The 16,168-nt window shown below is 32.7% G+C and overlaps 1 protein-coding gene across 7 annotated transcripts in view; it reads right to left on the reverse strand.

The window, feature by feature from the left end:
* Positions 1–16,168, reverse strand: part of LOC111626511 (endonuclease/exonuclease/phosphatase family domain-containing protein 1-like) — a 72,534-nt gene that overhangs the window by 32,033 nt on the left and 24,333 nt on the right. For 4 of the 7 annotated variants that reach the window (XM_023369921.1, XM_023369936.1, XM_023369928.1 and 1 more), the window contains exon 2: positions 7,197–8,227. In XM_023369921.1, coding sequence (XP_023225689.1) covers positions 7,197–8,152 — 956 coding nt within the window. In that variant the 5' untranslated portion in view covers positions 8,153–8,227. Of the gene's footprint in view, positions 1–7,196; positions 8,228–13,190; positions 13,212–15,038; positions 15,258–16,168 lie in introns of those variants that run through there. The other 3 variants (XM_023369913.1, XM_023369950.1, XM_023369958.1) reach the window with 3 other exon arrangements.

Raw genomic sequence — 16,168 nt, forward strand, 5'->3', positions numbered from 1 at the left:
TCTTTAGCAATAGCAAAAAGTAAAGATGAAACGAAATTCTCTGCATATTATTATGACATACAAGAGTTTCTCAACGGTCAGTCAAAAAATGCATCATTCCGACGAAACAAATGAATTACAAATAATGACATGTAACCATTCCAAACTAATTTTAACCTTTCTTAAAATAGTCTTGGTTAACAGACTTTTTGACCACCCCATATATAAACAATTAAAACTTAGTAAACAAAGGCTACGTTAACATTTTGCTGTTGAGAAGCAATTTTAAGTGTTACAACGTTACTATACATCCATACATTAATAATGCTTAATACGGACAAAGTTCTGAGTATTAACAAAACAGATATTTGCACACAACGTGTAGAATAATGTGTATAAACGTCACTTCTAGGAACAAAAAACAGTGTTTAAAAATGTCTCTTGCATACAAAACATGCAACTAGTATAGTTAGAAGCCTTGTAATGTATATAGGAGACTACAAAAGAAATGTAAACACATACATAATTCAGATTTTCAGTAATTATATATTAATCCTTAGACAAGATAGCAATGCAACTACACCCTTATCCAAAGTTAATATGCATGTATCAATCACATTTCCGACAGATCGGATAATTATCAAATTACATCAAGTCACAGATAGAAATCGATACAAATTTATTACTTCATTTTTATGAGCATTACTTTAAGATGTTAATAAAAGCAGATTTGTATAATAATCCGATAGTAAGTAGTCAAAGCCTTGGGACCAGAATGCATAGATGGATACTTTTTGCCCAGAATTATTTTGGTGTGCAACATACCAAGTCAAAATGACTGTGAACACGCAGCCTCCTTGCAGAGAAATTTTGGTGTGGAACATGACAATACATGGGTCAAATCGAGAGCAAACATGCAGCCTCCTTTCCGAGAAATCTGGTGAATATACCAGTGGAAACGAATGCAAATATGCAGCCTTATCACAGAGGAATATCAATGCCTTATCTACCTGCGAGAAAAATGTGCAATCTAGTCCAGTCCCCCAGCTTCCCCACAAAATAAATATCGATCCTTGTGTGCTGGCGCAGAATTCCATGCGTAATTTCGAGTGAAAGAACATCCGTCCACACGTTTTGGCCTTTATTTTATACACAAAAATTAGACATTCTTAAACTGAAAAAGTTTCTCTTACAGACAATACTAAAAAAATCCAAGCAAACTTATATAATCCATTAAATATATACACGTCTGTCAAGTGGATAGCAGAATACACTATTACTGACTACACCATATTACATAGCACTTAAAAAAGTGCAGTTTGCTGTTAGATAGATCAAACAGCCAGAATTTACTAAATATTGTTATATTACGGCATAATAGCCCATAAATCCCGATACTTGTCCTTAATGATGCTCGAAGACGACGTTGCTTAAACAAACGACACTTCTGCAACCGTTTTCAAAATTAAAAATGGGCAAAACATCCAAAAGAATTTAGATTGAGTAGGCATTTTACTCATTTAAATACTACGGGTCTTTAAGCATAAATCAATTTTAAGTTCTGCAATCAATAATGAGTTTAAAATCGTTAAAAACTCAGTCAAGTCTTTAAATATACCGAATTTTGACGAGGTTTTAATTATGTTATTAACACACAAAGCATCCTTCCTTGTTAAAATATAGAAACTATTTGAACAAGTATACGAGAAAACAACAATTTTTTTCCATTAACGACGAACATGTTTTGGTAAAGCACTAAGCTGGATCACATTAGGCAAGATAAGTGCTTCCTGTGTAACGTCGGGAGCATCCTCCTACGACCATTTGAAAGTTTTTATCTCTGCAACAGGCATTAAAACTGCATTTTCTCTTTTCCTTACCGAGAATGGGAACAAAAAAAAACATGAGTATCTTAAGTAATTTTGAGATAAAAATTAAAGAAAATTGCGTAACGGTAATTTTATCCTAAACTTTTCTACGATCAAACTTTGTTTTCGGGAGGCAAATCATCAAGATGCCGCAGAAATACTTAAAGAGCATTAATTCGCTAGTTAGGCGTCGCAAAGATTAACTCGACAGTTAACAATAGAAAAAATAATTTTACGACCGACAAAAATCCATCCGCCTTTATAAATTTTAATATTTAAATTTAAAACAATGGCAAAAATATTTAGGAATATCATTTGTATAAAATATGACAGTAGCTGCCATGGAAACATGACTATTTTAGATTCAGGAAGTAGTTTTTTTTTGTCTATAAATAGTCGCCTTATCTACATAATTTTTCCTCCCCAAATTAAAAATAAGAATAAATTTAATTATAAGATGCAGATTTGATAAAGATAAAAATTGTAAATATAATTAAATTAGAGAGCAAACTCGGTACGAATTAAACACGCCGATTAGCTGAGTTGAAACGTGTGCTTCCGAGTCTCAAGGACAGCCGTGTTTTTCTCTTTCTAAGCTTTTCATTGTTCTTTAAAAATAAAAAAAAGTTTACAGCGCATCTTTGTTCCCTCTTTTGAATCATTTCAACTTGTTTAAATTACGTACAGTTTGTTTAGACTAATTAAATAAAATTTAAAATTAATTAATTCATAAATGAATTAGAAATTCTCATGATAACTAACCAGAAAGAATTCGTTTTTCTGGCTAAATATCGGCGATTTAATATTTGCAGATATTGAGAGCGCGGTCGAATCAAAAGCCGGTCGCAACAGGTACACCCAATCAACATTTTATCGTGTCGTTAACTGAATCCTATGCGTCCAAAATAAAATGGAATCTGTAGAATTAGTAATTAAGGAGTAAACGATCGAGTAGCTTTACATCGCGGAGCATATCACAAAAAACACGCCAATCTCCAGATTCCGCTACTAAATCTGAACGACCAACATGCAAAAATGGCAAGTCTACAAAAAAAGTAAATTCCATAAATGCACTCTGTTGGCACTGGAGTGAGTATTAATTGTTGCCTCAACTACATGAAGTTTTTTTTATATCACAAATATTTACAGTTAATGGTCAAAGGTTTAAAAAATTGGCTTTAAACTTAGGAGAATACGTTTTTTTCTTTTATCGAACGAAGCTGTAATGTCTTGGAACCCAAACCGTTTCAAAGATAGTATAATTTTAGCTTCAAACACACACACAAAAAGAACAAAATGAATGAAACAGTACTTAAAACCTTATCTTAGTTGATTTTTTACACTTAATAAGCAATTTAATTCAAAATTAAATACAAAACATCTGGCTTCCTGTCACTTTCGTGATTCTGTCGAGGAGCTTCCTTCGTGAATACACAACCCCTTGTCCTGGCAGATTTTTTCTTGCTTGCACGTTTTGATCACGGATAATGTGTTATCAATCCTTTCAGAGCTTACTGTATTTTTAAAGCAGACTCACAAACTGACTTTTTGCAATGTTACAAAAACAATAATAACAAAAAATAACAAACCTTTCCAAATGGCACGTTTAAGACTGTTCTGCACTTGTGCATTTGTAGACGGTTTCCCAAGCACTTACGTTTACAGCAAACACAACATTTTTAACATTTACAGAAAGCAGACTAACATACGTAGAATTAAAATCTTCACATTTGCAAAAGAATAGTGCATTTCATTCCTCATTCGAGTCAACTGCTTGCAAAGCTTAGCATCTTATTTCGATATAAAATGCCAATTTAAGAGCATTATCGCTCTCTACTTAAGCTACGTTTGCAGTGATATAGAGATTTCTAGGAAGTAGAAATGAACTGCCAGTCTGTCCACGTTCGGCAGCCATCAGACCGGTTCCTCAAGAGTTGAAAATATCTCGACTTCTGCCAAACTTTGATTTGTTTGATTGATCGACTTTTCATTACCAACTTTTAATCCGATCGCATTCTAATCTGATTTGTGTCGCGTAGTTCTATGCAAACTACATTTTGCTTTGATTACCCTTTATTTTGTTTGTACGACAGCCCAAACATGAAGCCATTTAGGAGGTTTAAATTCAAATTTAACAATCAATTCCACACTGGCAAAATAACATTCGACAAATTAATAAGTTAATGTAAATTAATGTTATTTCTAACAAGCACAAGTGGAAAAAAATTAGCTCGAATAGTCTCAAATATTAAAATGTCATCTAAATTAAAAGTTTAACACATTGCAAATGATTAGTAAACGACTTACAATATAAATTTTCCGAGAATGAGTTTACAAAAAACACAGCAAACTATAATTAATTTTCGATTACAAAACTTTAACACTTGCAATTTCACTTTGCAATGTGTTTTTGTTTCTTTTTCTACTATTCTGAATTATAAAATATACATTTTAAAGCAAAATCATGCAACTAAATAGTATATAAAAAGAAAATCTGAAAATATAGTAATGATGTTGCGGGTTACTGAAATGTCATTACAGGTTTCTGCAGAGTTAATGCGATCCAGCAGAAAGTAGTCGACCTACATAACACACAATACACGAAAGTGTAATTTTATACATTGCAAGTTAATCATTTTTGTCATATTTGTAATTATGTATTCAAAATTTTTAATACATTTAATACGTATGCTTTCGTAAATGCTACACTTTCACTAGCTAAACTAATGACTGGAAGATTATTGTAAGAAATTTGCCTTTGCAAACAACATGAAAATCAAAAAATAAACAAAATGGGAGCTCTTGCAAATGGATTTATACATAGTAAAGTTGTTATATACGGACTGCGTATGACACTGTAATGAATCAGAATGAAGACATAGGAAAATGAGAAATACACATTTTACTGCCTGTGCTCAGCATTCACATCAGTACTTCACTCTTTCTATTGATGCCATTCACATTCTTTCATATTAAAATGCCGCATTCTACAACTTCGTAATCGACTTCTTTTTCTGCATTGTTTGAGACGGGAGCATCGATTTCTGAAGTTTATTGTCAGGGGAACCTCAAGCAGTCTCATCTCGTAGAGTGTAGTTACTTTTCTATAATTATATGTTACATTTGTAACCAGCTATCAGTCATGTGGGTGTATAAGGACTTCACTATGCACACTGTTTATAAACAATAATAAAACTATTTGCATTATTTGGAATTTAAATAAAAATCCTAGTTACCACTTTAATGTTTTATATAGGACACTAGGACAAAAGTAGAACTATGTTCGCAAAGTCACTGCAACTTTCAGACCTCTCTTAGGTCTTTTTCCCAGGCTTTAACTGATTGGCAAAAACTTTATTATGCCAATTGGATGTTTTGGATCTCTGCTCCAAAATTTCTATTGGTAGAAGTCAAATGAAACCAATGACTGAATGTCCAAAGACGATGTTTCATTGGGTTTTTTCATCCAAATCATCAACGTCAACTATGCTGCTTCTTTGTCCACTTAACTCTCTTAACCCAATTGGCAATCTCTCTTTCTGGCAGGTATGTAAAATTTGACAACCATAAAACTAAATTAATGTATATGGTGTGTCCTCTTTCCTTATAATATAATAAGATGCTGTTATTTACATCTCTTACCTGTGTAATCCTCATGGTTCCGTATACATTGTTGAAGGTAAAAAGCTTTGGGATCTGACAACAGAACACCACAACGCTTCTTTTGTATTTTAATAACTATTTGGTCACATAACTGCCGATACTCGTATAATGTTTAATAATTCTAACAGAACATGTGGGGGAAAAAAAAACAATAATCATATTTATTTTAAATTAACGTATTAAAGTTTGTTGTTCTGTTAACTTTTATCATCAAACAGTCATAATATGTCTCAATGTACTGCAACAGTTTACACAAAGATAATTTATAGGAAGCAAGCAAATGTTTACGTCTGTGTTTTTTGATGGTTTTCTAATAGCAGCATACCAATTTTGTAATTTTTTTTTTCTAGTTTTGCCAAAATTGCCAAACTACACAGCAGAACTTTCTAATGTGCCAACGGAAATTCTTAGGACCATATTATTATTTGGAAAAAATACATCGGTGCACCACATTATATACTGTATATATAATAATTTACTTTTTAACAAATTGAAAAAAACATTGTCATTTAGCACACAATTTCAAGAACACAGTTTGAAGTTGTGGAGTGTCTTCGTTTTGCGATTTTATAACTTAATTAAACAATATAAAAATGGTTAATTAACCATTTTTATATTGTTTAATTAAGTTATAAAATCACAAATTATATATTGCTTAATTAAGAACTATCATTATTTATTATATGAATGCAGAGTCAATACTTGTTATTCTATACTAACACACAAACCATTTGATTGAAAAATAATTTAAATCACAACCTTAAACCACATATCAGTATGCACCATTTAAGTACACACTACAGCTCACTTAACAATGTATCTCTTGGAGAGTATTCTGGTCGATAAGTGCTGCACACCAATAATGCGGTAATTTAAACTAGTGTATTATTTAACCAAAACAAGCAAGTTTCCTTTAAAAGAACATTTGCAAATGGATAATAAATGAAGTTTAAATTTATTCTTAAAATAATCTATTTCTATCAGTTGGAAACCCACATTATCAACTGACATGGTTTTGATTGAGTGGCGACACGATTACTAGTCCATGGATCAAATCACGACGACAGATAGCCGGTCTTTCGGAACACAGATAATAAAACAGATATTTATTTATAGATCAAATCTATAAATCAATGAAAGAAGAAGTAAACTTTTAGTTTGTCTTACGGCAAACGGTCTCAGATGAATCAGAAATGGATCCCATTGACCGATATACCAATAAGTGAGAATTTGTCTGTTCTACTCATAGCCACGGTGAAAACTGGTGCGACATTTCAAAGTTGATGCAAGATGCGTCCAACAAGTAATGGATAAATTGCTTTATGAATTGATCTAAGATGCCTTTTGCTTCATTCTTGGCATTTATAAATGGCAATTTGCAATACAAATTTTGTAGGATGTCAATTATCCTGTCGGGCTTTGACTAAATTAAATTATCAAAATTTTTTTTTCTTCATGTCTTAAAAGCATTTATCTTTTGCAGCTGTAGAGTGTATCTATGACAGCATTAAGTAATTTAATAATTAGGAGTCAATTTGTATGAAGGACGGCTAATCGGAGAGGGATTTATTTAAAATTAAGATAAATTACGCTGGTTGATTAATCAATATTATGATTGGCTCCAATTTATTAGAAGTCTAAATTAATGAAATGCTCTAAAATATTAAATATAAATACAATACTCACCCATTTTCGAGAATTGTCCTACAGACAACCTCCCTGACTCCGGGATTTTTTGCCTTGTCGACACTAAAACACTGAAGATTCCACAGTCCGACTCTGAAGCACGGCCGTCCATTGTTAGTAAACGAGAAAGTTTTTTCGGGTATGGGTCTTGAACATTTCCTGGACAGCAGTTCGTACACCTCTTGCGTGGACTCGTCGATGGTACGCAGTTTTTTAATATCACCATGACATGGAGGAGCAGACTTTGTTCTCCTGTGATGTGTCCTTTTCTTGTACAGGGGGTTTATTTGAGGTGTGCTGGGAGAAAATGATCTGTTGTCTTTCTTAATAGTCCACGTGTCTACCATTATAAATAGCCTCATTCTTGAAAGTTTCTGTGGTGTGACACTCTTGACTTTTAGTAATTCGTCAACATTCTTGAAGGGACCCTTCCTTTCCCTGTAGTGAATTATGTTGGCTGCCATTTCCTGGCTCATCCCGCGAACTGTCATCAATTGAAACATGTTGGCCGTGTTGACATTGACAGTCTTCAGGGGCGACGGTCGCTGGTGGCGGGAATTTGTCTCTATGCTGAGCAATGACTCCAGGCTCTGGTCTCGAGACGAGGCAAGACTGTCTGGTATTTTACGACGGCTAGTTACGCATATTTCCGCACGAAAGTGTTCCAGCTTTGAGGCGCCAACTCCGGACACCAGAGCCAAATCCTCCACCTTCTTATAACCACCTATTGCTTGCCGGTAATCGATTATATTCCTGGCAATCGCACGATTCACTCCCGGAAGGGTCATCAGCTGTTCCTCCGTGGCAATATTTACATTTAGTAAATCCCAGTGCAGATCACAGTCGAGGATGTGAAATGTGGCACTCAGGTTACCATTTTTTGACTTGTAAAATCGCGTCTTCGGTTGTTCGTCCAGAGAATCCAGATGGTGAGAACTCCCAATGCACTGTCCCATTGCAACGCACTGTCAGATAAACTCAGAGGAACGTAGAACTGTAGAATTCCTTTCCGTCATCATTATAACGAAATACTGCAAAAAATAATCGTAAATCATTAAAATCAAAGAAATGTCAAGCAATTTACTGATATAAATATACAACAGATTAGTAATTATATAAATTTTACTTTACAGATTACCCATTCTGGAGAAAGAAGTGTTTGTAATGGGACCATAATCTGTGATTCCCGTAATCCAAGCAACTACACTTCCAGCTATCATCTAACTTACAAAGCTACCTCTAATTTAGATGGTTCAAGAGATGCAACTAAACTACAGCCTTCAAAAGATGACACTTTGAAACACACAAAATTGCAATTGCTTCGGTAATTATCAGTACTAATAACTACAAGAAGACGTAGCAAGAGCATAAAATACTTTAAAGTTATCGCTTACATGCAATAAAGATCTAAAAAGGGTACCACAGAAGACAAAAAACAAAACTAGGAATTTCTTAAATTGTAACGTGATAAAAATCAATTGTATCTAAAATATGACAAGATTTTAATACTGTTAAATGCTACTGACACCCTTTTAAAATCATATGCCAAGTGTACAATGGCACACATTTAGTACCCTTAGTATCTGGAGTAGTTGTATTATATCAATGTTTTTCAATCTCCGACTTGGTAATTCTTTTTGCGGCACCCCTACTTTTTAATCAATGTAGATTTATTGCACTTTTTATACTTTTAGTCAATGTGCAGAAGTGTTATGGCACTGGTCGGCACCCCAGTTGAAATCACCAAATTACATACTATGACAAAATTAAATTGTTTAGTAAATATACAACTTGTAAAATTTCTCCTTAGTAAAATGTCGAAACAAACCTTTAAGAATTAGGACCATATTTCGGTCATGTCGGGCCAAATCAAAAGGTATTTAAAGACAAAATGACCACCATAGTTACTCTACCAAATTAATCGACATATCTTTATGGTGGTCAAACCATAAAGAACATTAATATTTTTCTGTAGTTTTTTTGCATTAGTTGCTACCATTTCGGTCCCTTCTACCCACTCGTTTACCGGCATTCCAGTTTTGTACCATTGACACCTGAAAACTAACCATTAATGGTATTGAAAATGTTAGCATTTCTTAACGTTCGGTCACCATTGTAGAGTGTCTCAAATATCAAATGAATATTTAAGGATAACTATAGAATAAGATATCTCACAGAGTGACTCCTACAGCAATTCTTTTTGATTTTTTACTTGTGTAGTGTCAACTTAGGATAATAAAGGCATGTTAATGGCACTCAATGGAGAAAATCATACCCAAAAAGGCACAGATTTGAAATGACAATACCAATTATAACCAAAGAAAAATGAATTTGACAGACAAGTACAGTAATACCCCGAACTTACGCGATAGGTGGGACCGAGCGATAACTGCATAAGTCGAATTCGCGTAAGTCGAGGTATAATTTTGCAATTTGTGTAAAATCCAAGACTGATGTACGTAAGCTAATAAATGTTCTCGTTAATCTTATCTAGTATTTTCATTCCTTCATGGTTACAAGAAATCACCACATAGTCTTTCGTAGATATAACAAACACAGAAATAAATTGTAGCTATATGTCGATTCTGCGCGACACGTCCAAACATGTAAGATGAACAATACTGTGGTGGGAGTGAGTATTCAAGGGTTGCGTGGCGCTCAAACAAAAGACTAATCGACGAGATTTGAAAATCGCGTAACTCCAGGGTTTGTGTAAGTCGGGGTAGCGTAAGTCGAGGTATTACTGTAGTAATATATTTACATAAATCATCACTTAATATGCTTTATATTCTCCTAAATTCTCCAATTACGCGTAGAAATATTTACAAATATCAAATTTTGAAAGATAGTGTAGACACAAATACCACATAATAAATTATATATAATTCCATTTTTTAAACGTGTGTTTGTAAACTCAAATTAAGCTTCGTGCACAATAAAACTATATTTACAAAATTAAGTTTTTATAATAAGATCACATCAACAGATGTATTACTAGTAAACATACTAAATTATGCACAAATTAATAATAATAATAAAAACCGGTTTAAATTTATGGTTTTAACAGGTTAATGTAATTTATCAAGCAAAGGGAGAATGGACGATCTCGGATGATTTTGGAGATAAACACGCAACCTCATTGCATTCCAAGGACTAAAAAACTTGCTTGACTGGAAAAATTTTGCTCCTTATTAATTTGCGAGTGGGCAAATCTTAGACAGCACACGATACAAATGTAAATATGAGGATCACTCGTGAGAATTGTGTACGGCTAACATAACTCCACACAGACCAAAGTTGTTAAAATTGTATAAATAAATGAATAGAGTTTGATCCAAACGTTAAATTTTCGATCCACAAGCAGAATTTGCTAATTAGTAAATTAACTTTATCGAATTAATTCCTGTTATGTTACAAACGTACGACGAGCAATCGATTTAACAGGTATAGCAAACAACATATAATTCTCTCTGTAATATATTACGGCGATACAAATGTAAATTGATAAAGTAATAATTCGTTATTTGTAAACTGAGAACAAAACATTCTGACTTAACGTCGAGCCACAGGAGCCAAAAATAAGGTCGAAAATCTTAACTATTTGATTGAAATGCAAATTATCTTGTCCAAATGGGGAGAAAAACGTTTGTTCGTTTCTTATAAAATTTGAGAGAGATCAAAAATGTTGTTCAGACAAATAAGTAACGATGTACATTTTCACACAAAGATTATCATCAATATATGTTTCTAAAAGTAGGACATCTTGTAAGTCTGGTACCACAGACGTTATGTAGATCTTCATTTATTATTTTAAAGGAAAAGCAAGGCCCAAGTAAGGATAAAAGAATTCAAATTTTATTTTGGTGGCAGGGACTTGCAGTCAGCAAGATGTAGCCAAAGAACTTAAAGGGTCGCATCCAGACAGCTGTACGATCGATTGGAAACTGGGACGCGGCTCTTCGGAAATTTCATTGTCTCTAATGTGCCTTATCCAAATAAACTTAGACAAATCTTCAACTAAATACTGGTAGCCATTTTGACATAAAATTTACATTGTCTTGTATATTTCTAAGAACTTATTAACAACTGAAGAACAACAAGTGGTGATGCGTTACTTAAATTTGATTATTTGACAGATGCTCGGTGCTCATTATTATCAAATGCCTTCTTCATAAGCATTCATCATCATTCTGCATCCAAAGCGAGACCACTTAATGTCCACAGATTATATTCGTACTGCTCTTTGACACTGTCGACACGATCTCTGCCAGATTCATGATAACAACACCCCTACTGTTCACTTATACCTAAAGTTAATTCTGTCAACATATTCTAACAGCTGCAAGTTACATTTAATTATTTAGAGGTAGGTACTAGATAATTAATTTAATAAAAATATTCATCTTTGGTTCAGATTTCCGACGATTACATTCAATAGTCGTCGACAGGTATACAAATGAAAGTTTGATACTTAGAGGACATAGCTGTTTACATTTTATAGTTATCTTTTTGAAAGAAAATCTTATCGCTGTTGTTTCGCAACAGAAATCTCAATACAATGATAAAATGTGTATATGATTAATGAAAATTTAAAAAATTTTTTATTGCGATCATCATCGTCATACTTCTGAATTCCTAGGCCAAGTCGAACGTTCCAAACTCTTATAGTCTTTTTTGGTACATCTTCTCTTCATCCTGCCGACATAAACTCAATATTCTACGTAGAATATGCATAAACTGACTGTGAAATTGGACGATAAAACCTAACCCAAAAACAGATTACATGTCTGACAGAGATGCTGCTATTGGGTTAATAAAATCATGTGGTAAAGATGGTGTGAAAGAATGGCAAAAGGAAGTAAATTATGGGAAATTATGGGATCTTATATAGAAGGGTTTTGAACTGCCAACATCTCTATAACCATGCTACAGTCATTTGTCATGAACTAGTCATTTAATGTTTCAACACTCAGCAGCACTTCAGACAAAAGAAATTTGTCATCTTCCACATGTTTAAATCTTAAAGCAGCTTAAGGATTAAGATACATCAATAGACAATGCAAAACATTGCAGACCATTCTGTCTGACAGTCTATCGTATGTCTCCGTAAAAAACTGGGACAGACATGAAATTTATAAAACAACAAAAAGTAAGCAATGTAAACACATTTTACGATCGAAAACATAAATAATCATCCTGAATAAACACTTTAACCATTACTAAATCAATTTTTGCACGATTATAAACTCATCAGACACCAATTAATCCAAAAATCTCTGTCTCGTAACGACTAAATTTTTAAAAAAATCATTCTTTTAAGTATATTTTAAGCACATTATATCAAAAAATAAGCAGTGACGATAAATTATTAAATCTGAAATTCAAGGTTAACGCAATTCTACACAAGTGGCTCGTAAAACGTAATTAGCTAAAATAATAATCAGACAACGGCGCACCACAGAGATCTTTAATCGATATTATGTACGAATCTCAATATAATATACACAAGAAACTTAATTAAAAATCAAAGTTTTCCAAATCCTACGGAAAACTCTTGGCGTTACGTAATCAATATTCGAGTCAATCGGATGATAAAATTGTCAATAAAGCGGTTTTATTAACCGCCACGGAAACGTTTCCGATTATATAACAAATTAAATGGTTTGGAGCATTTTTTAAGTTCTTCTCTTTGAAATTAATCAGTTTAAAATCAAATTATTATGAATTTTATGCAATCTTTAAGGTGAATTTTCCCCAGATTTTGCAAGAAATTTTGGAAATTTCAGCCTTATTAACTAATTTTTCACAAAATTTATTAAGCAAGAGGACTTTCTGACACATTCTAAGACTTACCTACTTTAATTCAAGCTTAAACTATCCTTAAAACAAATTTAATTATGATCATCCCTTAAACTGAATTAAAATATTTTATTTAAACATTAAATTTACTAAGCAGATGCAATCACTGATTAATTTCTTATTGCTATTACTTACAGTTATGCTTCTACCTTTTCAGATCTCGTGCAAGCATAGGTTTAATCTGCTTAATACATTCTAAAAACGAACTTTAGCATTATTTGAATATCAAACAAGAGAAAAGATTAATTAAACACACTTAAAAACAATAATTGCATAGTTTGCTGGCGTTAAATGACTAATTTCCTAGTTACCGGGCGCAAACCCTGTCCGGATACATTCGACTTTAATGCATTTGACGCCAATCTCTGACGTCATTGCCAATATTATTTATGCGTCGAACATGAAAAAGATATGTTAAATGCATCTTGAAAGAAATTATCCACTTAACGCTCCAGTATCCGGTACAAATCCTGCCCGATTCATGCTGGATACCAGTATACTAAGATACATTTGAATTAAACGTATTTAACATTAATTTTCAAAGCTACTGACGATAATATTTACACATTAAACAAGAGAAAAGCTTAATTAAACATATTTTTAAACAAATTAGACAATCTGTTATTGGTTAAGAGGGCAATTTCCTAGTTATCCGACACAAAACCCATCCACGTTCTGTGCCGGATAAGAAGAATATGTTCAAATTTACATTTAATGCCAATCTCTGAAGCTACTACCAATATTATTTACATATTAAATGTGAATTGAAATTAATTAAACACACCTTTAGAGAGTTTGAGAGTAGTAAACACATGATTTCACAGTTATCCGACATGGATTTTGCACGGGATAACTAAAATACATTCGACTTTAACATATATACTGGTAATTTTTAGTTATTTCTATTATTATTTGCATATTAGCCAAGAAGAAAGATTAATTAAATACATCTTGAAAGAAACTGTTTGTTTACTATTTGCACATTGTAATTTACAGGTTATCCAGTACAAATTGTACATGATAAGAAATATAGTTTACTGTATGCTTAAAACTAAGTTTAATGCTTTTAAAGCTAATTGGTAAAGCTATTGCCATTAATTAACCATATTTTTAAAAGAATTTCTCTCTAATTCTCGAAAACCATGCAATTTCCAACTCATCTGGCATGAGTATCATCCACACTCCATATAGATGAGAAACTCTCAAATCTAGCACATTTAATCCTAATTTTTAGCATTATTGTCATTAATACCTGCATATTAAACAAGAAAATGGGTTATTCCAACCCATTTTTAATGAGTTTACACAGTTAGCAAGGCCAAAATTTCAATAACACAATGCAAAATCTGTCCAGGATTCACACCGCACTCAAGTTTAATGCACTCAGTACCAAATTTTAAACCCAGTTCTGGTATTACTTACACATTAAACAAGAAGTGATGTAAATTAAACCCATGTTTAAAGAAATTACACAGTACGCGGGTGTTAAACACCCAAAAATTTCCCACTAGTCCGGCATCCGGTGCTCAAATCAACCCGAGGAACGGGTAGAAATTCCCCGATCTTTACACACCGAATGTAAATATGTTCTGCATTACTGTACATGAACTCTCAACCTTTGGCATGTGTAAACATATACACAAACACTAATTACAATTAAATGATAAGTGTAATTTGTAATTCATGCTTCTGCTGTTGAATGTATTTAGATAAATCCCCGATTTAACTATACTAATCGCTTATTTACGCCATTATTAAATATAAAATTAATTAAATTAGCAAATTAAGACAGTTTAAAGGCAGTAAATATGTTAAGTGAAACGTACAGACACGCGGACATACTTTAGCGAATTCTCGGCGTAGATTGGCGATTCCGTCGTCTCAGTCCCTAGAAATCACGTGGAAATGATCATTTGCACGTGATTTCTGGCGCCTAATTAATCATTTTAATGCTAGAAAATGGATAGAAAGTACGATTCAAACCTATTTCTCCTGATGTTCCCATCGAGTTTTCGGCTTTTAAACGTACAGAAACAATCCAATTGATTCATGCTTCGAATATTAAGAGAATATTCGATGTTTTCCGCTCTTTATATTCGCCAAACGAACGGAAATATTATGAAAAATAGCAAAGAAACACTTCCTCCCTTCACCTTCGACATCCTCGCCCGTGCTCTACTACAGCTGACAATGACGGGCAGCGCCCTCTCGCAATTTGTTTTGTTTTTCTTTATTACTATTATTTTAATTTTTTTTTTTACCAAAAAATAAAGGGCACGATCTGGCAACACTTTAAGCAATTACTAAAATCGTCTGCTTCAGCTTCCGCTTAATTAATTTCACCTGTTTAATTTAATTATTTTTAAATTTTTCTTAAAATTTTTAAAGCGCAAAAAATTTAATTAAGTAACATTTTTATGCGATTTTTAAACAAAATCCGACATCTTTAACGCTTAAATTATGCAAGAATTCAGAAACGTTTTAAGTCAGTGACGTAACAAAGAGAAAACTTCGTAATAATGTATATAATATTCACTCCACACGGGAGTTAAGTAGCACACGGGATAAAATTGTTACGTCACGCGGTGTATTTATAAATAAAACACGAGAATAAATACATATAAAAAACGTGACGACATAATAATAATAATATTATTATTATTAAAATGCGATTTATAATTATTTATATATATTATACTATTAATATTCATAAAGGTTAATAATTAATTAAATTTAAATAAATTATAATGGCGATAAATTATATTAATTAAATAAAATATTTAAATTTAGCGGAAACGTCGTCAAAATTTCGCAATTTTTCTCTTGTTTTTCTACTATTTAATCGGGAATTTTTATAACGTATAACACTAGATACAGAAGCATTGTAGCTTGAAAATAATCGATAAACAGATAAAGAATAAATATATATATATATATAAGCTACCAGATAGAGAATTATAGATACTATATGGAAAAAACACGATTGGTATCAGTATCAGCTACACTACAACAACACATAATTGCGACGATCTTAACATTCCAACGGCCCTTCTAAAAATTGACCTTGAGAGTTATAATTTCCTGACGATGATGATATTAATTCACCGACAGTT

This window comes from Centruroides sculpturatus, unplaced genomic scaffold (genome assembly GCF_000671375.1).
Source record: "Centruroides sculpturatus isolate CEXI.00-Female unplaced genomic scaffold, Cexi_2.0 scaffold203, whole genome shotgun sequence".
Lineage (NCBI taxonomy): Eukaryota > Metazoa > Arthropoda > Arachnida > Scorpiones > Buthidae > Centruroides > Centruroides sculpturatus.